Source organism: Herpailurus yagouaroundi, unplaced genomic scaffold (assembly GCF_014898765.1).
Source record: "Herpailurus yagouaroundi ecotype Mexico unplaced genomic scaffold, PumYag 77, whole genome shotgun sequence".
Lineage (NCBI taxonomy): Eukaryota > Metazoa > Chordata > Mammalia > Carnivora > Felidae > Herpailurus > Herpailurus yagouaroundi.
Window position 1 is genome coordinate 34499290 of NW_024412388.1, and position 27504 is coordinate 34526793.

General features: G+C 42.6%; 1 protein-coding gene across 4 annotated transcripts in view; it reads left to right on the forward strand.

The window, feature by feature from the left end:
* Positions 1 to 27504, forward strand: part of ST3GAL3 (ST3 beta-galactoside alpha-2,3-sialyltransferase 3) — a 201798-nt gene that overhangs the window by 92489 nt on the left and 81805 nt on the right. For all 4 annotated transcript variants that reach the window (XM_040469946.1, XM_040469944.1, XM_040469948.1 and 1 more), the window contains one exon: positions 9496 to 9538. In XM_040469946.1, coding sequence (XP_040325880.1) covers positions 9496 to 9538 — 43 coding nt within the window. The remainder of the gene's footprint in view (positions 1 to 9495; positions 9539 to 27504) is intronic.

Sequence of the window (27504 nt, forward strand, 5' to 3'; positions counted from 1 at the left end):
TGTTTAATTGCAAGCAACAGAAATGGAACCCGGCTAGTTTAAAAGAAAAAGGAATTTACTGGAAGGACACGGGTACCCATAGAATAAAATTAAGCATCAAACAGCCGGCCCTCAGAAAGGACACAAAGGGCAGTGCCAGGAATCTAGATTGCAACCAGCGGTCCATTTTTTCAGCATACTGTTTCTCTCCCCAGTGCCACGCCGCTTAAGAGAGAAGGGTCCGGCTAACCTAGCTGTTGTTGAGTGCCCCCACTCTGGACAGGCAAATCCCACTGACAGTCTCATCACTTGCCTGCTGTAGAAGAAAGGCAGTTCCTTAAAAGAAATTCAAGCGACTTGTTTCCAAAGGGAGGCAGAAGTGCCGTGAGGGCAAGTAATCGTTGATGCTCTAACGCTGCGTTCGAGGAACATGTAAGAGTGGACACATCCAAGGCAGGAGGGTCAACAAATGCTCTTCTGAAAGAGAGTACGTTTGAATTACAGTCTAAAGGATAAGGAGGAATTAACACGAGTAAAGAGATGAGAGCACATTTCAGGCAGAAAAAAGCTGCTTCTACAAAAGAGTCCTATGCCGAGGGAGCTCACGGCTTATGCAGAGAACTGAAGAAGGCTGGGATGGCCTGAGCAGCAGGCACAGGGGGCAAGATAGTGGAAGATGGAGATGGAAAGGTAGCTAAAAGCCAAACCATGAAAGGTCTTGTGGCTCTACAAAAATACCTGTTAGATTTTGCTTCGGTGACAACCAAAATCTTGAAGGATGAGTGGGTGTTTGCCAAGTCAGCAGGCTGAGGGAGGGCATTACAAAGAGAGGTAACGTGGTCTGAGTAGCTCTCAGGCATAGAGGCTGCACACAGAGGAATGACGGAAGGTGAGGCTAGGGAGACAGGTACAGAGTGAGAGGTGGCTGTGTGGTCTAAGCAACAGTGCAGATGCAGTAAAAGCAGTGGCTGTGGTTTAGGGAACAGGATCTGTATTTAGAAATGAGAGAGAGTATACCAAACATGTCTGCCTTGAAGTACTGAATGGCAATGGCACTAGCAAACAAAACAAAACAAAACACGTGACTGGGGAACAGGGTGCACATAAATCTGATTTGTGGCATTCTGAGTTTGCGGTGACTGGATCATTTAGGAGCAATGTGTAGGAAAGAACCAATGTGGAAAGGGGTTGGGAATAATGTTAAAAATTTTTTTTTAATGTTTATTTATTTTTGAGAGAGAGAGACAGAGCATGAGCAGGGGAAGGCCAGAGAGAGAGAGGGAGACGCAGAATCCAAAGCGGGCTCCAGGCTCTGAGCTGTTGGCACAGAGCCTGACACAGGGCTTGAACCCACGGACCGAGAGATCATGACCTGAGCTGAAGTCGGACGCTTAACCAGCTGAGCCACCCAGGTGCCCCAGGAATAATGTTTTAAGTGAAAGGAAAAGCAGGTACAAAGGGCTGGAGATCATAGATGCTTAGGAGGCAAATAAAATAGTTCAGTTTGGTCAGAGCATAGACTTTGGCAGGGGCAGGGTGGCGGTAATATAGGGACTCCAAAAGTAAAGTTGGAATGGTCACTGTAGGTCAGATCCTGAAGAACCTTATGAATCAAGAGACTGGGATTCGTTCTTAGAACAGTAGAGGCTGTTCAAAGGTTTTAAGCAGGGTTATGACATAACCATGTTTGTCCTATAGAAAGATAGCTCTGATCACATCAGGAAGAATCTATTAGAGGGGGACAAGACAGGAGGCAGGAAACCTAGCAGTAATCCAGATGAGAGGTAAAGCTGGCTTCTTAGAGAACAAAAATGAACAAAAGTAAGTGGGTTGGAGATCCATTTAGAAGATGAAATTAAAAGGACATGGTAATTCAAGCACTCCGATGTTTATAGCAGTGTTATCTACCATTGCCAAATTATGGAAATAGCCCAAGTGTCTATCAATTGATGGATGGAAAATGAAGATATGGTGTATATATATATACAATGGAATGTTAGCCTTAAAAAAGAATGGAATCTTGCCATTTGCAAGGACATGGACAGAGCCAGAGAGTGTTATGGCAAGCGAAATAAGAGATAGACAAATACCATATGATTTCGCTTACATGTGGAATTTAAGAAACAAAACAAATGAGCAGAGGGGAAAAAAAAGAGAGGCAAACCAAGAAACAGACTCTTAACTATACAGAACAAACTGGTGGTTACCAGAGAAGATGTGAGTGGGAGGATGGATTAAATAGGTGTTAGGGATTAAGGAGGGCACTTGTTGTACTGAGCACTGGGTGGTGTATGGGAGTATTAAATCACTATGTTGTACACATGAGGCTAATATTACACTGTATGTTAACTAACTGAAATTTAAATAGAAACTTTTAAAAAACGGACATGGTAATTAAATAAGAAGGAAACAGAAATCAAGTAATTCTCTCAGGTTTCAAGCTTGGGCAGCTGGGTGAATAGTGGTACAATTCATTAAGGTAGGGAATACAGGAGGAGAACCAGGCTCTACAGGTATGTGAGTTCTGTGAATGTGAACTCTGTGTGGGGCAGCCTGAGTTTCAGGTGTCTGTAGGAGGTGGAAATGTGCAGCAGACAGCTGAATATATAAGTCTGGGACTCAGGAGAGGGGTTGGGCAGGAATGAGAAGTTGGGTTTGGGTGCAATGGAAGGATCGTTGGGCAGGCTAACCTGAATAGTTGAGTGGGGTGAAGTCTACCCTGGATAAGGAAAAAGCAAAGAAAGAGGGAAAACAACAACAACAACAACAACAACAAAACCCAGACAAAATATATGAAAAAATTTTTTCTGACATTGAACAATAGGTAGCACACGGCACTGGTCTCTGAAAGAAGAGGAACAAATGAGGTTAACCCTATAATTGTCCAAGCTAACAGCCTGGATGGAGTTTCCAGACCCCCGCACAGGGAAGAAGAACCCATACAGGATCCTAGAGTCTTCCTAAGAGGAAACAGATTTGAGAATTTGAGAGAAAGGCTGCCAGAGTTCATAAGTACCAAAGAGGGAAGAGCTGCACACAGAGAGAGCTCTAGAGATCTGTAGAGGGTCCCCTTAGACTCACTACAGTTCACACAGGGCTGGGAGTAGCGGTGAAGCATCATAATACATGGGCATCCATGGCACATTCAGAAGGGCATTGCCTTAGTCGTGGGGCAGAGTTAGCAGTGGTGCAAAATTAGCCCTAGACAAAAGTCCACTTTGCCTCTCATTAATCCTACAAAGCTTGAAAGCAAGCCTTGAAAGGATCTGTTTCCAAGTAATTTAACTGCACCTCAAAAATAAATAAAGAATGCACAAATATTCTGTGCTCAGCAAAGTAAAATTCACATGGCTGGCATCCGGTCAAGAGTGACCAGGCTCACCTGAAGCTACTATAATACTGTATGTTAACTATTCCGGAATTAAAATTAAAAAGTGTGTGTATGTGTGTGTGTGTGTGTGTGTGTGTGTGTGTGTGTGTGTGTGTATAAAGAATGACTAACTAATTCAGAAAAGCATGAAAATACAACCCATAATGAGAAAAAACAATAGAAATAGGCCTAGTGATAACACCAAAGATAGAATTAGTAGGCAAAGACATTAAAACATAGTCCATATCTTCAAGAAGGTAGAAGAAAGCATGAGAATATTAAGGAAAGACATACAAGATACGAAAAAAATTTAGAGGTGAAAAAATAGTGTTTGAGATGAAAACTATACTGAATGGGTAAACAGGCAATTCGACACTGCAGATGAGATGGGTAAACAGGCAATTCGACACTGCAGAAGAGAAGAGTAGTCAACTGGAAGATATTTCAATAGGAAGTATCTAAAATAATAAGAGAGCAAAATTACTGGGAAAAAAAAGTAACAGAACATCAGTGAGTGGTGGGGCATCAAGCAGCCTAATACTTGTGTCCCTGGAACTCCCTCAGAGAGGGGAGGGCAGAAAATTTTTTGAAGAAATAATGGCCAGAAATTTTTAAAATTTGATGAAAACCATAGACCCATAATAGATCTAAGAAGCTCAAGGAACCCCAAACCCAAGAAAAGTGATGAAAAAAACCCACCACAGCACATCAGAAGAACTTCCCCCTCATGGCCACAGGGACTTGGCATCTGACAGAAAAAGCAGCTTCCCCCTGAAAGCCACAGGAAAAGTGAGGTCTCCTATGACAGAGCGGGGCTTCAAGTCTGCGTGGAGGTCGAGGGATGTAAGCCAGAGCGCATTATGAGAAAGATTTTAAAAGGAGATTGGTGGGGCGCCTGGGTGGCTCAGTCGGTTGAGCGGCCGACTTCGGCTCAGGTCACGATCTCGCGGTCCGTGAGTTTGAGCCCCGCGTCAGGCTCTGTGCTGACAGCTCAGAGCCTGGAACCTGTTTTGGATTCTGTGTCTCCCTCTCTCTGACCCTCCCCCGTTCATGCTCTGTCTCTCTCTGTCTCAAAAATAAATAAACTATAAAAAGAAAAATTAAAAAAAAAAATAAAAGGAGATTGGTCAGGGAAGAAAAAACCCACAGCAGAATGAGGATGGGAAGGAAAAAGTCCGAAGCCCATTTTAACAGTGGTCCATTTAATATCGTCCATGGCTATACCTATTTTCCGCGGAGACTTAGCTAGCTGTATGTTTTCCAAAGACTTCCTACTGTTCCCGAGAGCCTGCATTTGTTCAGGACAGCATGTCCGTTCTTCTGGTAAATTCTCCTAACCACATGTGTAATGTGGGAGTAGTAATTTTTTTACAATCCTTGCTTCCCGTCATTGTGATTAGAGCGGGTGTGAGGAACAGATGTACACAAGGCCACTCCTGGCCCTTCCCTGGGAGTTTTGCCATTTTGTGCAGAGAGACCGAGTCTCAGTCCCTTTCAGAGGCAAAGCTGAAGGTGTGTATCTGAAGGTTGCCAGCAGCATGTTTTCTAACTTAGGAAGGAAGCTGGTCAGGGGAGAGCAATGACTCAGGGAGGCGCAGTGGTGGTCCAGTCACTTTCTGTGGTCCCTGAAACCTGTACCTTGACCCTTTTCACACTGGTTGCGTGAACCATTACATTGCCCTTTTTGCCTAGATTAGTACAACCAGTGTCTTGAACGTGCAAGACACATCAGGAGATAATCAAAGCCGGTTTTATTTTGTCTCCCTGTGCCCTCTTAAAATGTTTTCAGTGTGGGAAGTCCAGAGAATTTTTTGATATCGAGGAGGTACTAAAAATCCCATGGTCACATTGAGTCACCAATTCCAAAATTAGAGTATCTGGCCTTATGTAAGAGCCATAGCTTTCAATTCATTCAAAGCTACAGTGACTTCCCCTCCCTGCATTTAGGGCTTCGTACCAGCAGGTGCCTGACCCTGGGAAGGGGATGTGCCCTGCCTGTCATTTTCCCACTCCTCCTTGGATGCTGGTTGTGGTTTCTGACCTCTCTGGAATCGGTGGGGAAGGGAAAGAGACAATGTGAATAGAAAAGACATAAGATAGTGTCAGCGCTGTCTGAGCTGTTGAGTGTTTAAAACTAACGCCTGTGGGTGCTCTGGGAGGCATTTTGGAGACCCCTGCAACTAGGGACTTCTGCTGTACAGCTCCCCTGATGGAGGTCATGTACTTGCTCAAACCTTGTCACTCACTCCTGTGGCTCCTAGGACTCCCAGTGTCTGTCCCCACTGCTGTCTGCTGAGGCCCCTGGCAACCCTCTGGACCCGTGTTTTGGAAAGGACCTAAAACAAACCCACTCTCGCTCATTTATGCATCCTTTTTTACAACAAATTCCAGGAGTGCAGACCAGTTCCTGCATCCAGCCTATCTTGTGGCCTTTACACTTGTCAGGTAGAAGTCAAGCATCTAGAAGTCTACTGTGTTCCCCATTTTTTAAGGGTCAAAGTTAAGCTTCCCTCACCAGGCATGAGGGAGAGACAAGTACTCATTCTGCCCCTTAAGTGAGGAGTCCATAGCACTGCTCAGTCCAGGCAAGTTGTTCAAATTCTCTTTCCTTAACTTCTCATTGCCGGTTACTTTTATATTTGATGTAGGGAGGGTCTTTCAGATCATTTTGATTTGATATTTCCTTTGAAATTTTTCAGGTTTCAGATATTTCCTTTGAAAATTTACATCTCAGTCTAGAACCTCACGTTAGTGTCTGAAATTTATCATTCCAGAGGCTTGACTGAAATATTCTTTTTAGCATCCTGTTAGACTAATTTGATTTGGATTTATGACCACTGTGACCAAATAATCCTGGTAGTAACAGTCAACAAATATTTATTGAGCATCTACTGTGTGCAGCCACAAAAGAGAAATGCTTCCAGTCCTCACAGGCTGCCAGTCTAGGACAGAGTTTACAGATTGTTAGCCCACTGGCTGAATCCTGCCCGTGGACGTATTTTGGTTAATCATCATAATCTTTAAATTTTTCTTTTTTTTTTAAGTTATTTATTTTTATTTTTTATTTTTACAGAGAGAGAGAAAGGACACAAGATGGGGAGGGGTAGAGGGGGAGGGAGAGAGAATCTCAAGCAGGCTTCATGCCCAGTGCAGAGCCTGATGCAGGGCTCGATCTCATGACTGTGAGATCATGACCTGAGGCAAAATCAAGAGTTTGACGCTTAACCAACAGCCACCCAGGTGCTCCCCAAAGTTTTGTGGAATCTACTGCCAATAGTTACACATTGAAAATTTTTACCTTAAAAGATCCAGATTCTGGGGTGCCTGGGTGGCTCAGGTGGTTAAGCATCTGACTCTTGAGCTCAGCTCAGGTCTTGATCTCAGGGTCTTGAGAGTTCAAGCTCCACTTGGGCTCCACACTGGGCATGGAACCTACTTAAACAAAAAGAAAGAAAGAAAAGATCCAGATTCTTGGCTTTATAAAGTTTATTTATTTTGAGAGACATAGAGACAGCATGAGTTGGGAAGGGGCAGAGAGAGAGTGAGACAGAGAATCTCAAGCACTGAGTGCAGAGCCTGATATGGGGCTTGAACCCACACAACTGAGATCGTGACCTGAGCCGAAACCAAGAGTTGCACGCTTAACTGACTGAGCCACCCAAGTGCCCCAGATCCTTGGCTTAAAAAAAAAAATCAGAAGATGTGGCAGTGCTGGGCCTGCATTACTGCCTGACATCGTCTGCTGTTGCTGGTGGAAACTCCCCGTTGGACAGGGCATGGAGTCTCCGGATGGGCTCCATTCCCTCGTGGCTCTGTGACCCAAAGGCAATGCCAGTTGCCATTTATCATTATTGGGCTCACACAGTTACCTTTCCTTAAATTAACAGAATGAAATGAAACATTTCTGGGACTCCTGTCTCTTAGCAAAAGAGAGAAAACAACAGTCCCAGAGAGCTATGAAGGGGATTTCTTTAGATATGCAGTGTTCTCATATGTTTAATATGCAATTAGTGTATGTGTCTGTAAAACAAAACTTAAGATGCCATTGGAAAATAACCCGCAGAGATAATCATGGCTACTATACAAAAATACGTGGTGAAAAAATACATTTCAACGGGATTTGTTTTTAATGCAACTGAAATCAGTAGTATGAGTTACTCTGGAAAGGTATCACATTCCCTCCTTCCTTCATTTGTGATAGGTTCTTGCCTGGCCCCCAACATCTGAGTTTGCAACAAGGGGAGGGCATTCTCTGGAGTCTCTGGAAGGAAACAGCCAAAATGTGGATTCATTGTATATCCAGTGAAGTCTTAGCTTGGGTCTGAGGAGCAGTAGCAGAATAGTTGCCCCAAGGTTATGACCACATGGGGGGAAAGCAACAGGTGTTGGCAAGTTAATGAGATTTTCTTTTTTATGGAATGATAACTAGGATTGTTGAAAGAGTATTAACCTTTGAAACTAACTCTTTTTGCAAATTTTGTTTTCACTTTATTTTAAAAATTGACACTTTTTTTTTTTTTTTTACTTTTATGAGTTCCTGATATATTAAGCAAAGTCTCCCATCCATTTATCTCAGAGCAAAAGCAGAATTATTTTGAGGAAAGGCTTTGACTTTCCTCCTGGGAGGCAAGCCTTCTGTTGGGCTGTATGTTCTATTCGGTATCTTCAATTTTAAGAAGAATTATTCTCTCACTGCAGTTCTGCTGTTTAAGAAAGAGTACAGATTTGGGCCTTAGTTGGCCTTGCTGAATGGCTCCTGTGAGGTACTTGTCAGTATGGGTACCTTCTTTCTCTTGGCCATCATTGCTTATTGAAGACTGAGTTCCTCGAAAACCTTGCTGCATGGCCTTTGCCATTTAGGTGTTTGGCCTTGGTATTCTGTTTTATCCTCAGGTTAAGCCAGGCCAACTGAGAACTGCATTCATTCCTAGACTGCTTTATTTTGACATAGTCAACACCATGCACACACAAACACACACACACACACACACACACACACACACACACACACACACACGCTTTGCAAACATTGACCAAAGCTATAAGAAATAACCTCATGATACTTCCCTCAAGTCTTAGTAGCAGGAATAGCTGTGTTTCTCCTGGTTTATTTGATGAACACTATAAATCATTTCATCAGTGCTTCGCATTCAGCTTTAGCTGTGAGAAATCTTGGGGGTAAATCTATAATCTTCCTCCAGCCAGCACATAGGACCTTAGATCATCCAGTTTTGGTATTCTTATCCTGGCTGTACTATTTTTCTTATGCTTATTTCACCTGTGGTTCCAGATACCAGATATCTTCCCTGTTTTATTCTTTTTTTATTTAGAGAGAGAGAGAGAGAGAGAGCAGGGGAGGGAATCTTAAGCAGGCTCCATGCTCAGCATGGAGTCTGATGCAGGGCTCAGTCTCACGGCCCTAAGATCATGACCTGAGCTGAAATCAAAAGGCAGACACTTAACTGACTGAGCCACCGAGGTGCCTCCCCCAGATATCTTCTTTTTTAAAGATCTTGTACTTCATTACAATTTTGTAAAACTGCTTCAACCTCGTTTTAGGATGAGGCAAGATATAAAGAACCTAAAATATTCATGATTTATCGTTAGTTGTAAACACCTTACAACTTATTTTTAGATTTCACTCTAAATTTCCTCCCCTTTGTGTAGCAGACCTGTCAGTTCCTTGTGCCTGTCATGAAGACGATGGTGTCATTGCCCTGGATTTGAGGACTCCTTGGCTGCCACATCTTCACTCCATAGTTAACACGGCTGCTCCAGCAAAAATTATGACTAGAGCTTAGAGGAATCAGAAATTGCTTCTAACCCTGTTACTTCTTTGGGGGTCCAGTTTTTCGGTTTAACTAAGTTTCAGTCAAGCACCACGTTTAAACAGGAAGGCAGTTATATACCAGCACAGGAACTGGTTGGCCTAGAGGGTCTGGGAAACACCTGGCATTGAACCTCATCCTTCATAAAACAGGTGTTCAGCAAGAGTTCGAGACTTAAATTTAGTTACGGCTTATGTATGTGGGTCTGTTCCTTAAGCAGTTGTCTGTCCCCATGATCTGTGTCTGGGGAATGTAACCTGCTAGTGTCAACAGTGGCTTGACTTTAGTGACATTTTCTGCTTTTCTGTTCTTTTTCAGAGTATGATCGGTTGGGTTTCCTCCTGAAGCTGGACTCTAAACTGTGAGTAGAACAAGAAAGCACCTTGACTCTGTGGTAGAGACGTCTGTGAGAACTGGGGTCCGTCTTAGAAGGGTCACCTCCTCAGCCCTGCTTTTGTTGGAGGACTCCCTGGGACCTCTGCTCCCCGCCCCCGCCATCAGCAGAATCTTGGAGCATGTTATAGTCTGCAGGGGCCCAGAGGGGATGGGATCGTGAGTGCAAACATGAAGCCTTAGGTTTGGCTGGCACAGGGAGCTCCTTACAGAAGGAGCCACTGCCGGGTTTGAGGGACACGGAGGCCCTGGGAAGGCTTCTGCTACAGAGCGGAGGATGGTTGAATTGTAGCAGGAGGCAGTGGCCTGTCAGAGATGCTCTGCGGCCTGGTGTGCAAAAGACAGCTGTGATCAGGCTTCTGCCGCATTAGCTCCTGTCTCTGCCACTGGCAAACCCTCCGTTCCCCTCTGCCTTTGCGTGTGCTTCTTCTCTGTGCCTGCAATTCCCTTTCCTTGCTGGTCTCCTGGGAAAACTCAAAGACTACCTCTTTCCTGCACAAAATTCACGATCTCTCCCCCTCTGCTTCCTGTGAATTTTCTCCTTCTGCCACCGATGATCTCATTGTAGTATAATGAACTGTGTCATAATTATCAATTTATTAAGAGCACAGGCTTAGAGCCAGGCCTGCCTTGGTTCAAATCCCAGATTGCCATTTATTCTCTTTCTGATTTGGGGCAAGCTACTTAGCCACTCTGAGCCTCAGTCCATCTGTAAGAGGAGGACACCAATATACCTACCTCTTAGGGTTATTGTGAGAACTTACCTGAAGTGATTACTTCATAAGGGCTTTCAAGTACAGAGAGTCTAATCCTTTCAGAATTCTGCTCTGTTCTGGGCTTCTTGTCCTTTCTAGCACCCAGCCAGTGCTGGTTTATGTTTGTGAGGTGCTCAGTAACCATGGCTGCATGGATGGATGCATGGATGATAGGTGGATGACCGTGCACTTCTCCAGTTAGACTGGGATGCCTTGAGATTGGACTGTATCCATTCTGTGTGTTCATACCCTGCATGGCACCTCTCACATGGTTGATATGCAGTAAATGGTTGAAAAACTGCCTGTGGCTCCATTCTGTTGTCAGTCACTTTTGTAGTCCCGTGTCCCCTGCCAGCACCAGACTGACATGAAAGATGGGCATTGTGTCTCCTTTCCTCTCTTGCATGAAGCCTTGCCCACAGCCGCTTGTGATGGTGATGGCTGTGCCTACATACAAGACATTGAATCTGGGGCTATTTGGCTTTCCCACTGAATTATCTAGCATCTCAACCCTTTCCCTGGCTTCTGGCATTTTGGCTTTCATGCCTCATACTGTGAATTCAGGCATTGTAATTCTTCCAGCTTTTATACATCACGGAGGCAGCCACGAGGGAAGGATGGTCTGCTCTTTATACCAGGCTAGTAGAGAGATGTCAGCTATATGTTAACATCTGGGTAATGGGGCTCAATTATGCTAGAAAGCCACAGCCTTCACTCTTCGAAAATTCTTAATTTAGTGCTCTGGGCAAAAAAAAAAAAAAAAAAAAAAAAGAAATCAAGTATCAGCTAAGCAAGTGAAATGCCACCAGAATGGAAGAGATGTAGTAATTTACCAAGTCAAATCACATCGATGAACAAAAGGCATGTTATTTAGGACATGTTAACTACGGTATTTAAACTGTCTCCAGCAGCGTAAGAAGGGGAATTAGGAGGACACTCCTGCCCCGTTGTCTCAACAGTTAGGTGGTACACAGCAGGCTGATGTGCAGCTTTCTGGTGTGTACCAGGCCAGATCCATGAGCCATTTGAGGCAACTTGGTCTTTAGCCTGGGGAATAACTCACAAGGTGTAAGCTAGAACTTTCCTGCCTCTGATTGCAAAGACTTTTCCAATCCAGTGCTATCTTTAGAAGAAAGCACAGATGTGTGGAAACGGTTTTTACCTGCTTCCAAGGAGAAGTTTCCAAGTGAACGATTCTGAGTTTTGGAGTTGATCCCTCAGCAGTATCCAGATCTCCTCTTATGAAGTCACCTTCTACTGTGTTGTGTTCTTTTTTTTTTTTTTTAATTTTTGAGAGAGTGAGCATAAGCAGGGGAGGGGCAGAGAGAGAGAGATGGGGACAGAGCTTCCGAAGCAGGCTCTGCACTGACAAGCTGACAGCATTAGAACTCACCGACCAGGAGATCATGACCTGAGCTGAAGTCAGACACCCAACCGACTGAGCCACCCAGGTGCCCCTGCTGTGTTGTGTTCTAATTCTAATGCACAGGAAAGGACCTGAACTTGAATCAGAAGAACTAGATTTGAATTCTGCCCCTGCTGCTTAGAATTATGTGACCTTAGGGGCGCCTGGGTGGCTTGGTCAGTTGGGCATCTGACTTCGGCGCAGGTCATGATCTCACAGTTTGTGGGTTTAAGCCCCGCGTCAGGCTCTGTGCTGACAGCTCAGAGCCTGGAGCCTGCTTCACATTCTGTGTCTCCCTCTCTCTCTGCCCCTCCCCTGCCTGTGATCTCTCTCTCAAAAATAAATAAACAATAATTAAAAAAAAGAATTATGCGACCTTAGATAATTTGTTTTAGCTCTCTGAATACTAGTTTTTTCTTATCAAAAATGTAGATAATAAGATCCACCTCCCAAGGTTTTTAAGGAAGACTAGAAGAAAGGGTTCTATAAAGTATAAATAGATTTATAAATGTGAGAATTTCTTTTTATTTATCGTGATTAGATTCATTTAGATTTTTAAAATTTAGCTAATTTTAAAAAATGTTTATTTGGGGCGCCTGGGTGGCGCAGTCGGTTAAGCGTCCGACTTCAGCCAGGTCACGATCTTGCGGTCTGTGAGTTCGAGCCCCGTGTCGGGCTCTGGGCTGATGGCTCAGAGCCTGGAGCCTGTTTCCGATTCTGTGTCTCCCTCTCTCTCTGCCCTTCCCCCGTTCATGCTCTGACTCTCTCTGTCCCAAAAATAAAAAAAAAATTAAAAAAAAGTTGGAAAAAAAATTAATAAATAAAATCTTTAAAAAAAAATGTTTATTTATTTTGAGAGGGGAAGAGGAACAGAGAGAGAGGGAGAGAGAAAATCCCAAGTAGACACAGACAGTGCAGAGCCTGATGTGGGGCTCGAGCTCATGAACCGTGAAATCATGACCTGAGCCAAAACCAAGAGTTGGATGCTTAACCGACTGAGCCACTCAGGCACCCCAAAAATTATTTAATTTTTAAATCAAACAGATGTGTGTGTGTGTATGTGTGTGTGTGTGTTTACAGAATTGTTTGTTGTTGTTTTTTTTTTTAATATTTTTTTCAATGTTTTTTATTTATTTTTGGGACAGAGAGAGACAGAGCATGAACGGGGGAGGGGCAGAGAGTGAGGGAGACACAGATTCGGAAACAGGCTCCAGGCTCCGAGCCATCAGCCCAGAGCCCGATGCGGGGCTCGAACTCACGGACCGCAAGATCGTGACCTGGCTGAAGTCGGACGTGTAACCGACTGCGCCACCCAGGCGCCCCCAGAATTGGTTTTTTAAATTGAAGTATAGTTGACATACAGTGTTATATTAGTTTCAGGTGTACAACATAGGGATTTGAAGAGTCCATATGTTACACCTTGCTAACCACAAGTGTAGCTACCGTCTGTCACTATACTTCTGTAGTATAAGAAAGAACTCATATGTTTTGGAAAATTTTCAGCCATCATCTCTTTAAATATTGCCTCTGCCCACTCTCTCTCCACTCCTCTTCTGAAACTCTGATTAAATTGTTAGACCTTTTCATTCTAGCCTCCAGGTCTACTGACATCTCTTCCATATTTTCCATCTTTTGACCCTTTCCACATCAAACTAAAACCCCAAAGGACTTAGCATAGTTGGAGCTAGAAGTTCAACTCAGGTTTCCAGAACTCTTAGTGGATCAGAGCAATAAATTCATTTAAAAAAAGCCACACTTGCTATTTGCAGCCAGGGTTCTCGTCGCTCAGGTGATCTGTGGAACCTCAAGCCGTGAACTTTAATTATATGAGAGTTTAATGTATCCCATACTGGCAGTGCCGCCAAAGTCCTGGCAGAGGCAAACGCAAACTTGCTCTGGAGGAAGACGTGAAATCCCTGCAAATAACCTTTAAAAGAAACAAACAGCTCAGAGTAAAAATAACTGAAGTGCGCAAGGGAACAAGGCTCCATTAGTGAGAACCATGAAAAACAACAGACAACAGAGGGGGACCCACAAAGATTTGTGAAATTGGACTTACCAGACACAGTTGGTAAGGCAATTAGATATACTATATTTAAGGAAATAAAGACAAGATTGAGCTGTATACATGGACTAGGGGACTAGAAAAAGCAAAATATTAGGTTGGAAAAACAAAACTTCTAGAATTAAAAAACACGTTTACTAAAATCAAAAACTCAATAGTATTTAATGGCAGATTAGAGACAACTAAAGACAGCATTAGCAAACTGGAAGATAAGTCAGAAGAAATGAACTATTATGGGTTGGGCAATGTTTTCTGTAAGGGCCAGATGATCGATATGTTAGGTTTTTTTGGCTTTATTGTTTCTGTTGCAACTACTCAACTCTGCCGCTGTAACATGAAAACAGCCATGGACGTCACGTAGACAAATGAATAGGTCTGTATTCCAATGAAATTTTATTGATGGATACTGAAATTTTATTATAATTTTTATGTGTCATGAAATATTCTTCTGATTTTTATTCTCAACCATTAAAAATAACTCTTAACTCACAGGCCATATGAAAAACAAGATAGTGGGTCAGATTTGGCCCACGAATCATAATTGCTTGAATTGAGAGTTCTGCACAGATATAGCTGCATAAAAATTGTGTCCCCACCTCAGGTGTTTTTCCGTTCTTAAATTCCTAATATAGAGAAATATTCTTAAATGTCTCTATATCCAGTGATTCTCTACAAATCTGAAAATAGATGCTTTGGATTTTTGTTTGTCTTCACTGTATTTCTTGATACCTTTGTGGAAAAAATAGTTTTCCATTTCCTTTGAGAATTCCCTACTGCTCGTATGTATATGACAAGATCATGTGTCAGTACTATGAAAATTACTCAAAATACTTCAATGCAGTGATCTGTCTGAAACTTTGTCTTTTAACTGCAAGCTGTGTTGTTGAGGAGGGCAGTGTTTATTGGCAGTTAGAAACATAGGCTATGGTGTCAGACATGGATTTTTAAAGCCCAGTTCCACGTCTTACTTGATATAATCTTGAGAGAGTTATAAAATGGGGATAATAATAATCACCCAAGGATGAGATTCAGCCTATCCTGTACCCTTATCTGTGTCTGCTAAACTAGGAAAAATATAGCCCCAAAATGAGACTTGAACTTCAGCTTGCCTCCTGCTCCATGCCCCAGATTTCATTTTTTCACTCATTCATTTAGCAACTATTTCTTTTTTTTTTTTAATTTTTTTTCAACATTTATTTATTTTTGCGACAGAGAGAGACAGAGCATGAACGGGGGAGGGGCAGAGAGAGAGGGAGACACAGAATCGGAAACAGGCTCCAGGCTCTGAGCCATCAGCCCAGAGCCTGACGCGGGGCTCGAACTCACGGACCGTGAGATCGTGACCTGGCCGAAGTCGGACGCTTAACCGACTGCGCCACCCAGGCGCCCCAGCAACTATTTCTTAAGTACCAACTCTGTGCTTTGTAATTGGGATAAAATTGAAAATACTTTTATTTATTAAAAAAAAATTTTTAATGTTTATTCGTTTTTGAAGGGGGGGCAGAGGGAGAGGGAGACACAGAATTCGAAGCAGGCTTCAGCTCTGAGCTGTCAGCACAGAGCCCAACGAGGGGCTCACTTTCATGACCAGCAAGATCATGACCTGAGCCAAAGTCGGACGCTTAACTGACTGAGCCATCTAGGCACCCCTGAAAATTCTTTTCTTTTTTTAAGTTTATTTATTTTGAGGGAGAGAGAGAATCCCAAGCAGGCTCTGCACTGTCAGCATGGAGCCCCATGTGGAGCTTGAACTCACAAACTCTGAGATCCTAACCTGAGCTGAAACCAAGAGCCAATGCTCAAATGACTGAGCCACCCAGGTACCCTAAAACTGAAAACTCTAAGCCAAATGAACACCCTTATAAGTTTGATGGGAAAGACTATCCTGTGAGCTAAAGACTTAGTGAATGGGAAGGGAGTAAATGAGAACAGTGAGGGAGGGTAAGGGGTAGTATTTCTGGATAGCACGAACAAGGAACAGGTTCTTGTTTCTGATTTTATCTAATAAGAATGACATACTGGTAGCTGGAAAGATGGAGCACAAAGAGGAGACAAGGGATCCTCAGGTGCATGGAGAACACAGGAAAGAACAGCCTCCCTCACACAGGGCTGTAGAGGAAATGGCGTTTTCAGGGGAGACCCAGGTTTCTGTGAAAGCAGCAGATGGAAGGGACGTTCACTGGAGAAGCTGAGGATATAAAGGAACAAGGCTTCAGAGAACACAGTGGAAAGTTAGAATATGGGGCAGCGGGGGAGATGTGGGCCACGAAGAAGCAGAGAGCAGTGACTTGAGCATGAGGAAACTGAGAAGGCATCATTGGGGGACTGAACAAGAATAACCAGGATGTGAGGCTGGTGAGCTGGGTTTTGCTGGCCTCAAGATTGCCCAAGAACTAATCTCATATTCCCCTGGGGGTGGACACTCAGGCTGTTGAGCGTATTCAACTACAGTTTGATTGGATGATACCTCCGGGGTGGGGGTGGGGTGTCCAGTCTAGTCCCTGGGGAGGCTCTGGGTTCTCGGCAAGTCTGTTGTTTAAAGTTGAGGGTCCTGGGGAAAGGCTCAGGGCTACAGGCTGCTGCCCCAACATTGAGGTAAGCACCTCCTCATTTATTTAACAAACTTCTCCAGCAAGTGCGATGTGGCAAGCAGCGTTCTCTGTTCTGAGGATAGCCCAGTGAACAGGATGGTCATTAGGGGCACCTGGATGGCTCAGTCAGTTAAGCTGTGACTTTGACTTGGATCACGATCTCGCAGTTCGTGAGTTCGAGCCCCATGTCAGACTCTGTGCTGACACCTCAGAGCTTGGAGCCTGCTTCAGATTCTGTGTCTCCCTCTCTCTGCCCCTCCCCCAATCACATTCTATCTCTCTTTCTCAAAAACATTTTTTAAAAAGGTCATTAGGGGCGCCTGGGTGGCGCAGTCGGTTAGGCGTCCGACTTCAGCCAGGTCACGATCTCGCGGTCCGTGAGTTCGAGCCCCGCGTCGGGCTCTGGGCTGATGGCTCAGAGCCTGGAGCCTGTTTCCGATTCTGTGTCTCCCTCTCTCTCTGCCCCTTCCCTGTTCATGCTCTGTCTCTCTCTGTCCCAAAAATAAATAAACGTTGAAAAAAATAATTAAAAAAAAAAGTCATTAAACAAAAAGTGTAATAAATAAGTAAAGTTTTCAATATCTTGGAAGGTAGTATGTGGCACGGAAGACAGTCGTGCAGGACAAGGAAATGCTCCTGAAGAGATTACAGGTTTAAATGGAGTGGTCAGGGCAGGCCTTGTTGAAAGGTGACATCCGAGCAGATGAGGGGAAGAGAGGGGGTTAGGCCTGCCAGTATCCACAGGCAGAGCATTGAGCACAGAACCTGAAGGAAATCTCAGTTATGAGGAATGTGACACCAGGAGAGAAGAGCCACCTGGAGCCTTGACGGAGCCAGACCGTGGTGTCCAGGTGTGTGTTTCCTGAGCTGATGTCAGCCTGCAGGGAGCTGGTTTAGTCAAAGGGAGGCTTCATCCACATCAGCTGCATGTGGGTAGGTGCTCTGTGCTCTGGGAGAGCTCCTGTCTACTGCCGTGATGTGGTGTTTTATCGTTACCATGTGGGCAAAAGCATGGGGACTTTGGCGCTCTGTCTACTTTCATAATGAATTCTCTGTGAAGACACAAAGAGCTGAAAGCCAAAACCAACAATTTTTAACCCCCAAAGGCTTGTGGAAATCAAGCCAACTGTGAAAGGCCTATAAACCCAGAGCAGTCTGCAATATACCCCAAGGCCAGTTAACTCTTTCCAGAATGGCCTGCCAAGTCCCTGTGGCTGCATGGGGAAAGTGTTTATTGAACACTTACTATGTGCCTCATGCTTTTCTTAGAAGATCTCACCAGTCCCGTGACTTTAGATGCTGTATCATCTGAAGCTGGTATCTCCCAAATGCATAGTGCAAGCCTAGTCCTCTTTCCCCATACTTCTGACTCACTTATCCAGTTGTCTTCTTTACTTGGATGTGTGGGCATCTCACACTTAACATGTCCAGGACCAAACCCCTGATTCACAACCCCTGCCTCCCCCCAGAATCTTCCCGACCCTGGTAAATGGTGACTTCATCCTTCCAGTTGCTCAGGTCAAAAACCTAGCATCATGTCTCTGACATTAATCATCAGCAGAGCCTATTGGCTTTACCTTAAATACCTCCAGAGCCAACTGTTCCTCACTATCTCTGCCACCATTCCTCTGTCCAGACAACCATCGTCTCCTCCATTATTTCACTCCTGGCTGCTTTCATGCTTGCTTCCCGGTGGTCCAGTTCCACACTGAAGCCAAAGTGATCCTGTTCAAGTGTAAGATAGACCTGATTGCTCCTGTAATCAGAACTCTCCAGTGACTTCTCTTAGCTAAGAGCCAGTTTGGTTTTACCGTGCTCAACCAAGGCCCCTACGTGGTCTAGACTCCTGTTTTCTTAATGACTTTCCTTGTTTATTATACTATACTGGGCCCTTTGCTATGCCTCAAATCCTCCAGGCCCATTCCCGCCTAAGACTCTTGGCATTTGCTCATTTCTTTGTTTGGGGTGCTCTTCCCCAGACATCTGCCCCACTTTTTCAGAGGTTGGCTCAAATATCCCCTTTCTCAGTGAAGCCTTCCCTGTCCGTCCCATTTAAAGTTGTAGCCACAACCTCCATTGGCATTCATTCCCTGTTCCCTCTACTGTGTCATTTTTCTCTGGGGTGTTTTTTACTGTTGGATATTTATGTTTCACTTACTTGTTGATTGTCTCCTTCCAGTAGAGGGAGGGCAGGTGCTTGTCTATTTTTTTTCACAACTATTTCTTAGCACATAAAACAGTGCCTAGCACTTAGTGATTGCTCAGTAAACATTTGTTGGATGGATGGATGGATGGATGGATGGATTAATTGGTGGACAATTCTGTGAAATAGGTGGCATTTAATTTATTTTAGTTTTTAAAGTTTATTTATTTACTTAGAGAGAGAACATGAGCAGGGGAGGGGCAGAAAGAGAGGGAGAGAGAGAAAATCCCAAGCCGGCTCTACACGGTTAGCATGGAGCCCGATGTGGGGTTCGAACCCACGAATTGCAAGATCATGACCTGGGCCGAAACCAAGAGTCAGACTGAGCCACCCAGGCGCCCCTTATTTTATTGTTTTTTAATGTTTTTTAAATTTATTTTTGAGAGAGAGAGAGAGAATATGCATGCGAGTGGGGGAGGGGCAGAGAGAGGGAGAGAGAGAGAATCCCAAGCAGACCCTGTGCTGTCAGTGCAGACCCTGACACTTGATGCCACAAACCACGAGATCATGACCTAAGCCGAAATCAAGAGTTGGGCGCTTAACCAACTGAGCCACCCAGGCGCCCCGAAGTAGGTGGTATTTAAATGCATTTTAACAAATGAGAAAGTAACCATAGAAATAGTTTACCTGTGTTCAGAGAACTGTATGTGATCAAGCTAGCATTCTACTCCTTCTCCACCTGGCTCCAAATTTTCTACCCATCCCACTATTCCACAGTGCTTTCTCTTTTTCCCAAATTCACTCTGTCAATTTGATCTTAAGTAAGCATTATAAGGGCAGGAGATATGAATGTCTTGCTCACAGTTGTATTCCCAGTGCCTTGTATAGTGTTTGTGGCTCACAGTAAATATTCGATAAATGTTAAATTAATTAAGGACAGAGGAAGAGGATGTAAGACAGAATAGTGCCATCTTTAATAACAAAACCCAGGCCCAAGGCTCCATATTGGAAGATTTGGGGGGAACGGAACTGTCACGTGGCCCCTGCCTTTAACCCCGAGTGTCACCATCTCCTGGAGGGTCTCTCACTTCAGGAACTGCCACTACCATTACGTTGATTCCAGAGAGCATAGGTTCTCTTTAATGCTGTCAAAAAGAAAACAACAACAGAAACCTTTTTATCTTGGTTCCTCTAAGCAGAGCTAAAAATATTTCACTAAGAATTAAAAGAGGACAACAGAGAAATAAACCCTGAAAATATAAGAAACTCAAAATAGTAGTCTGTCTCTTCTGTAGACAGCTCAAGCCAGGGCCATACTTAGTTCACAACAGGAGAGCTCAGCATCGCTGGATTTGACTGTGCTCTTTGCCTCACAGCTTCTGCCCTGTTTCACGACAGGGCTTCCTGCTGTACATCTCGATACCTATATGATCAAGACCCAAAGAGCCACATTCTCACTTTGTAGCTTACCTGGAGCTCTCAGCACAGTGGCTCTTAAACTGGACTACATATTGGAATCACCTGGGGAGCTTAAAAAATTGCTGATGCCTGCATTCCACCCCATATAGCTTCTGATGTCATCGGGTTGAGGTGTAGCTTGGCCATTAAGGTTTTTTTAAGCTTTTCGGGTGAGTCCAATATGGGTCCAAGTTGAGAATCATTGCTCTAAAAGATGCTGCCTTCTGTCTGAGGAACTCTCCACTTTCCCAGTTGATTGATACCAAGAGTAAACTCAACTTTGAGGAGAGAGCCCTGCTTGACGCACAGGAGTCTGCCCATATACAGCGTCTCTCAACCCAAGTCCTCACCACCCTGAGATTCTGATTTAGTTGATCAGGAATCAGGTGTAGGTGCCTTAAAGTTTAAAAGTTCTCCCAGGTGATTCTAACATGCCAGGGTTGAGAACCATGGGGGAATAGCCTTCAAGTCTATCACTGTAATCAGATCTGACTATATCATAATCGCTATGGCAGAATGTAGTAGTTATATTAGTATAGTGGGATTGTGGGTACTTTTCTTCCTTTTGAGTTTACATTTTCTGTGTTTCCTCATGTACATTTACAATGAAAAGATGTATTTGGATGTGCCTTCTTTTCTGTAATTTTTTTCAAACTTTCATAATCTCTAGGTCTCTAAACACTGTTTTCAAAAACACATATTAATTTTTGCTAACATATATTAGGTTTTGCTAATCTGGTTTTTCTTTATGGTCTTTTAAATTCTGAATCAGTTGGAGAGTTTTATGTATATCCTATTAGCCTGTTTAAGTATCTCATCCTTATCTACAATTGAAATTAATATTTGTGTAAAGGCTTAATATTCAATATTTATCTTTGCTGGGCTGTCAAATCTCCAGGAGATCTGAGGGTGAGACATGATAAGTCTGGAAGAATGGGCCGGCCAAATCATGCAGGGCTTTAGATATAACAGTAAGAAGTTTAGGCTTCATCTTGAGGTCAAAAGATGCCATTGAAGTGTTTTAAGCAGGTGAAAAACATCATCAGTTATGACCCTTAGGAATATGACTTGGGCTGCTGATTGGAGAGGACAGAAGTGTAAAGAGATGTAATACTTAGGAGGCCATCAAAGAAATAGAGAGCAGAAATGAGTAGAGAAAATCAGCAAAACCCACAACTGGTTCTTTGAAAATATTAATGAAATTGAGAAACCTCTAGCCAGGCTAACCAAGAAAAAAGAGAGAAGATACAAATGACTAAAATCAGAAATAAAAGGGGGATCATCAATACTGATCCCATGGATATTAAAAGGGTAATAAAAGAATAGTGTGAACAACTCTGTAAAGGCATATTTGATAACTTAGGGGAAATGGACCAATTCCTTGGAAGACACAAACCATCAAAGCTCACACAAGAAGAAATAGATCATCTGAATAGGCCTGTATCTACTAAAGAAACTGAATCAAAATTTAATAACCTAAAACAGAAAACACTACACTCAGTTGGTTTCACTGGTGAATTCTATCAAACATTTCAGGAAAAGAGGATACCAGTTCTCTACAGTCTCTTCCAGAAAATAGAAGCAGAGGGAAAACTTCCTAACTTGTTCTGTGAAGCTAGCATTATCCTAAAACCAAAACTAGATGAAGACATTATACGAAAGGTGGTGCCTGGCTGGCTCATTTGGGAAAGTGTGAGACTCTTGATGTTGGGGCCATAAGTTCAAGCCCCATGTTGGGGGTAGAGTTTACTTTGAAAAAAGACATCAGGGGCGCCTGGGTGGCGCAGTCGGTTAAGCGTCCGACTTCAGCCAGGTCACGATCTCGCGGTCCGTGAGTTCGAGCCCCGCGTCGGGCTCTGGGCTGATGGCTCAGAGCCTGGAGCCTGTTTCTGATTCTGTGTCTCCCTCTCTCTCTGCCCCTCCCCCGTTCATGCTCTGTCTCTCTCTGTCCCAAAAATAAATTAAAAAACGTTGAAAAAAAAATTTAAAAAAAAAAAAAGAAAAAAGACATCATAAGAAAGGAAAACCACAGACTGTTATCTTTTGCTAACATAAAAATCCCAACAAAATATTAGCATATTGAATCCAGTAATATGTAAGAAGAATCAAACACTCCAACCAAGTAGGATTTATTCCAAGTATGCAAGTCTGCTTCAACATTAGCAAATCAGTGACTGTATTCCATCATATGAACAGGCTGAAGGAGAAAAATCATATGATCATACCTATATGATGCAGAAAAAGCACTTGATAACAATCCAACATCCAATCATGATTTTACAAAAAAAAAATGTCAGCAAACTAGGAATAGAGTATGGTAAAGAATACTTATAAAAAAACCTGTAGCCAACGTCATGCTTAATGATGAGAAACTAAATGCTTTCCCCCAAGATTGGGAAAAGGCAAGAATGTCCCCTTCACCACTCCTTTTCAGTGTTATACTCTAAGCTCCAGCTAATTCAATAAAAAAAGAAAAGGAATTAAAAGGCGTAGAGATTGGGAATGAAGAAATAACACTGTCTTTGTTCACAGATGACATGATTGTCTATGTAGAAAAACCCAGGGACTTGCCAAAAACTCCTGGAGCTAATTAGCAATTACAGCAAGATTATAGGATATGAGGCTAATAATATACAAAAGTCAGTTGTTTTCCTGTATTGGAATTTGGCATTAAAAGCACAGTATCATTTATATTAGCAAGCACACATGCAAAGAAAGACTTAGGTATAAATCTGACTACACACACACACACACACACACACACACACACACACACACACACACCTGCACACCCCTACCTATTTGCAGAAGTTTGGAGACAGCCAAGTAAGTTGGAGAAAATAATCCAAGTAAGAAAAATAAAAGGAACAATTTTTCATCATTAGATTAGTGAAATGATACTAATTCAGATGACCTAGAAATAGTAAAAACAGAAATCAAGCATTACAACAGTAGGAATAGTAACTCACATTTGTATAACCTTTCAAAGAATGCTCTGACATACGTTGTTGCAGGAAATCATTTGATCTTTCCATCAACTCTATAAAATATTTATTATTACAGCTATTACAAGAGTTAAGGAAACCGATTACCTACCTGAGGTTACACAGCTAGTAAGTGAAGAGCTGGTTACTTAAACTCAAGTCTTTTTACCTTTATGACCATTGCACTTTATACCAAAGAAAGCAAGGGCTTTGGTGAGAGTAGAGAATGGATTTTAGAGTCAGTTTGTCTTGTCAAAAATGAGAATGATACTTAAAGTAGGGCTTCTCTAAGGGTGTGCAGAGCCCTGGCTAAATATTTTTTGTAATGCCTTTGGTGTATAAACATGTTGATGGGTCCATGTGAAATACATTGATTTACTGATGAGGATTTAGAACAATGGGGAAAGGAGATACTTATGTATTTGTTTATTACCTAATCAGTATACATGACAGTTCTTCATAGTATCAGATACCATCTCTTTCTGTTCAGGTTCAGGAACCATCTCTTCGTGTATTTTATGGTCCATTGCATCATTCCTGGCTAATTCACATCTCCCACAAGAAAAAGCTAATAATACTGTTACTATTCATAGTAGTCATGGCTGTCTGAAACCTGTTTTATAGAATGGTATAGGGGCGCCTGGGTGGCTTAGGCGGTTAAGCTTCCGACCATCTCAGGTCATGATCTTGCGGTCCATGGGTTTGAGCCCCAAGTCAAGCTCTATGCTGACAGCTTGGAGCCTGGAGCCTGCTTCAGATTCTGTGTCTCCCTCTCTCTCTAACCCTCCTCTTCTCGCTCTCTCTGTCTGTCTGTCTCTCTCAAAAATGCATAAACAGGGGCGCCTGGGTGGCGCAGTCGGTTAAGCCTCCAACTTCAGCCAGGTCACGATCTTGCGGTCTGTGAGTTCGAGCCCCGCGTCAGGCTCTGAGCTGATGGCCCAGAGCCTGGAGCCTGTTTCCGATTCTGTGTTTCCCTCTCTCTCTGCCCCGCCCCCATTCATGCTCTGTCTCTCTCTGTCCCAAAAATAAATAAACGTTGGAAAAAAAAAATGCATAAACATTTAAAAATTTAAAAAAAATAGAATGGAAACAGTATAGATCTTCTTTCTCTTCAGTTCTCCAGTACCATTTATGTCATGCTAGTTATATCATTACTCATGATGCTTCATTATCTTTATCCTTTGTGCTGCCCGTGAATACTGGCTTCCATTGACTCTCAAAGGTTGTGACTGTGCTTTGTTGACAATGGCCACAAATGCAAGTCTTACCCAGAGTATGCAGGGGAAATGTGAATTGCAGTTAGTTTTCTAGTCATGTTAAGTTTATCATTTGAACCTATCAGGACTGAATCATGGAGAAATAGAAAATCTGAACAGACCAATTGCTAGTAAGGAGATTGAATTGGTCATCAGAAACTCCCAGAAAACGAAAGTCCAGGACCAAATGGCTTCACTGGCGAATTCTACCAAACATCGAAAGAAGAATTCATATCAATTCTTCTCAAACTTTTCCGAAAACTAGAGAGGGTGGGGAACACTTCCAAACTCATTTTATGAGGCCAGTATTACCCTGATATCAAAACCAGACAAAGACACTACAAGAAGAGAAAATTGCAGGCCAATTTTCCTTGCGAACATAGATGCAAAAATCCTCAACAGAATTTTAGCAAACTAAATTCAACAATACATTGAAAGGATCACACACCATGACTAAATGGGATTTATTCCAGGGATGCAAGGATGGTTTACCATCGCAAATCAATTAGTGTGATATACCACAGTAACAAAATGAAGGATAAAAATTAAATGATCATCCCAATAGATGCAGACAAGGCATTTGACAAATTTCAACATTCATTCATAATAAAAGCTCTCAAAAAAGTGAGTATAGAGGGAATTTACCTCAACAAAATGAAGGCCATAAATGACAAGCCCACAGCTAACACCATACTCAACAATAAGAAGCTGAAAGCTTTTCCTTTAAGATCAGGAAGAAGACAAAGATAGCCATTCCCACCATTTTTCTTCATCATACTATTTGAGGACCTAGCCAAAACAAGCAAGAAAAAGAAATAAAGGCATCCACATCAGAAAGGAAGAAGTGAAACTGTCTGTATTTGCAGATGACATGATATTATATGGAAAAGATCCTGAAGAGTCCACTAGAAAACTGTTAGAACTAATACACAAACTCAGTAAAGGTGCAGATACAAAATTAATACACAAAATCAGTTGCATTTTTATGCAGCAATAACTATCAGTAAGAGAAATTCCTTCAAAGTCCATTTACGGTTGCCTCAAAGAATAAAATACCTAGAAATAAATTTAACCAAGGAGGTGAAAGACCTGTACCAATAGACTATAAGACTTAGATGAAAGAAGCTGAAGTAGACACAAATAAACGCAAAGGTATTACATGCTCTTGGATTGGAAGAATTAATATTGTTAAAATGTCGACTACCCAAAGCAATCAACAGTTTCAGTGTAAACCCTATCAAAATTTATCATTTGAAATTTTATAGTGTTAAAAATAGAACAGCACATCTTCCAACCATGTCTTCTTTTGGACTCATGCCTGGATCTAAGGGCTGTACTGCTTTAGAGGATTATTGTAAAGCTAAATTAAATAACTAGGTCAACTATTAGCACATGGCTTGTGCTCAATAAATGTTAGTTTCCATGTTCTTTCCACTACCATCCTTAAAGAGGATGTGGTTGTTTGTTTGTTTTTTTTTTTCAAATAAATGAAATGTAGAAACAAAATTGAATTGGAGCATTTCCAATAGATCCCTGACGGAGAGTCTCTGTGAGCATTGCCTATACAGCTCAGGCTAAAGCGTTTGCAAGAGATTACTGGAGGACGTCTTCCCAGCCAAAATGACATAAATGACAAGATCCTGGAGACAAAAATAAACTGCAGTTATGTCAGCTCCAGAGTCACTGATCAAACAGCAGAGTGGCCTGGTGTGTTGAAAAGGTATTACGGTGCGCAGTAAGTAGCAAGAGCTGAAAGGCAGGTCCTCTAGAGCTGAGAAATACCACAAATTCCACATGGCTCAGATGAAGCAGTCCCTCTGCCTTAACGTGATGAAAGAGACATAAGCCAGTGCTGCCAAGTTTATTATAGGTCACCGTAAGTGGGGCAGAAACTATATGGAAGCCCTGGTCTGCATTGGGAGTTCACAAGAGCAGAGGGTCGGTGATGCCCAGGGAAGGATGGATCCACAACTCCCGAATGTGGGTAAATGAAGAGACTAATGATAGTGTAGGAAGAGCCAGCAGATCCATAATAATGGAGTCAGACAGAAGAGGTAGTCAGAGGAGATAGAAATTGTCCTTAAGGAGAAAAGTTTCCATCTTGGAGCTTGAAAGGATCTGTGGCAGTATTAAGTACCCTTCCTTACGTGAAGTCTACTTCAGAAAAAAATAAAAATGAAAATGTTTAATGACAGAATAGGATTACTAAAACTAATCTAAGCTGCTTCTGCCATTTCCCAAGTCCTGTTCCAGGAACAACCCTTTAGTAAATGGAGAAATGCATCATCAGGAAGGTCAGAGAAGAGAGTATGGAAGAAGCAGTGGTGGGACCCACCCTGGGCTGAGCGTTCTCATCTGTGTGTTCGTGCAAGTCCTCCAACAGTAATGTTGGCCAGCTTTGATTAAATAACTATGCTTGCATGAAAGGACATTAATATTTATTAACTGTTCCTTGTCAGGCATTGTGTTGAGTGTTCTCTATGTGGTCTTGTTTCATTTTCATGGCCAGTTCCTGTACTCTACATCAGTGAACTAGTGTCTGAATGAAGGAAGAGACATAGTAGGGGGCTGATCTGATTTCAGTCCTTTCTGGGAGGGTTCTAGAAATTAGATCATTGACTGGAATATAGAGGCCTAGGAAGAACCCTCAAAGTCCCATCTCCATTTCCCCCAGCCATCACCACCGCTTCCCCCCCACTTTTTATTAATTAACCTTCCAGTTGTCAAAGTAATCAGTTGAGTTCAGTCCAATATGCATGGTAGTCTGTGCCATGCACCACACTCAGTTTTCGTGCTGTACGAGAGAAAGATCATTTAAATGGATAGTTACTCTTTAGTGTGGTCAATGCTAGGCTATAACCAGGTCTTAGTCATCATTGTATCCCTAATCCCAGGCCAGTGTCTGGAACACAACAACAGCAAGGCTGTTACAGTTAACATGTATTGAGAGAAAACCAAGTGCCTTGGCATTGTAGTAAGCACTTTATTATCTCTTTTAAAATATAAATAACTATAGCAATTTTATTCAAAATCATCAAAAACTGGAAGGAGCCAAGATATCTGTCAAGGTGAATGGATACATGAAGTGTGGGACATCCATACAATTAAATAATATTCAGTGATTAAAACAAATGAACATTAAGCTACGCAAAGACCTGGATGCAATTTATTTTTGTTGTTGTTGTTGTTTTGTTTTTGTATTTATTTGTCATGTCTTTTTTTTAAGTTTATTTATTTTGAGAGAGAGAGAGAGAGAGAGAGAGAGAGAGAGAGAGAG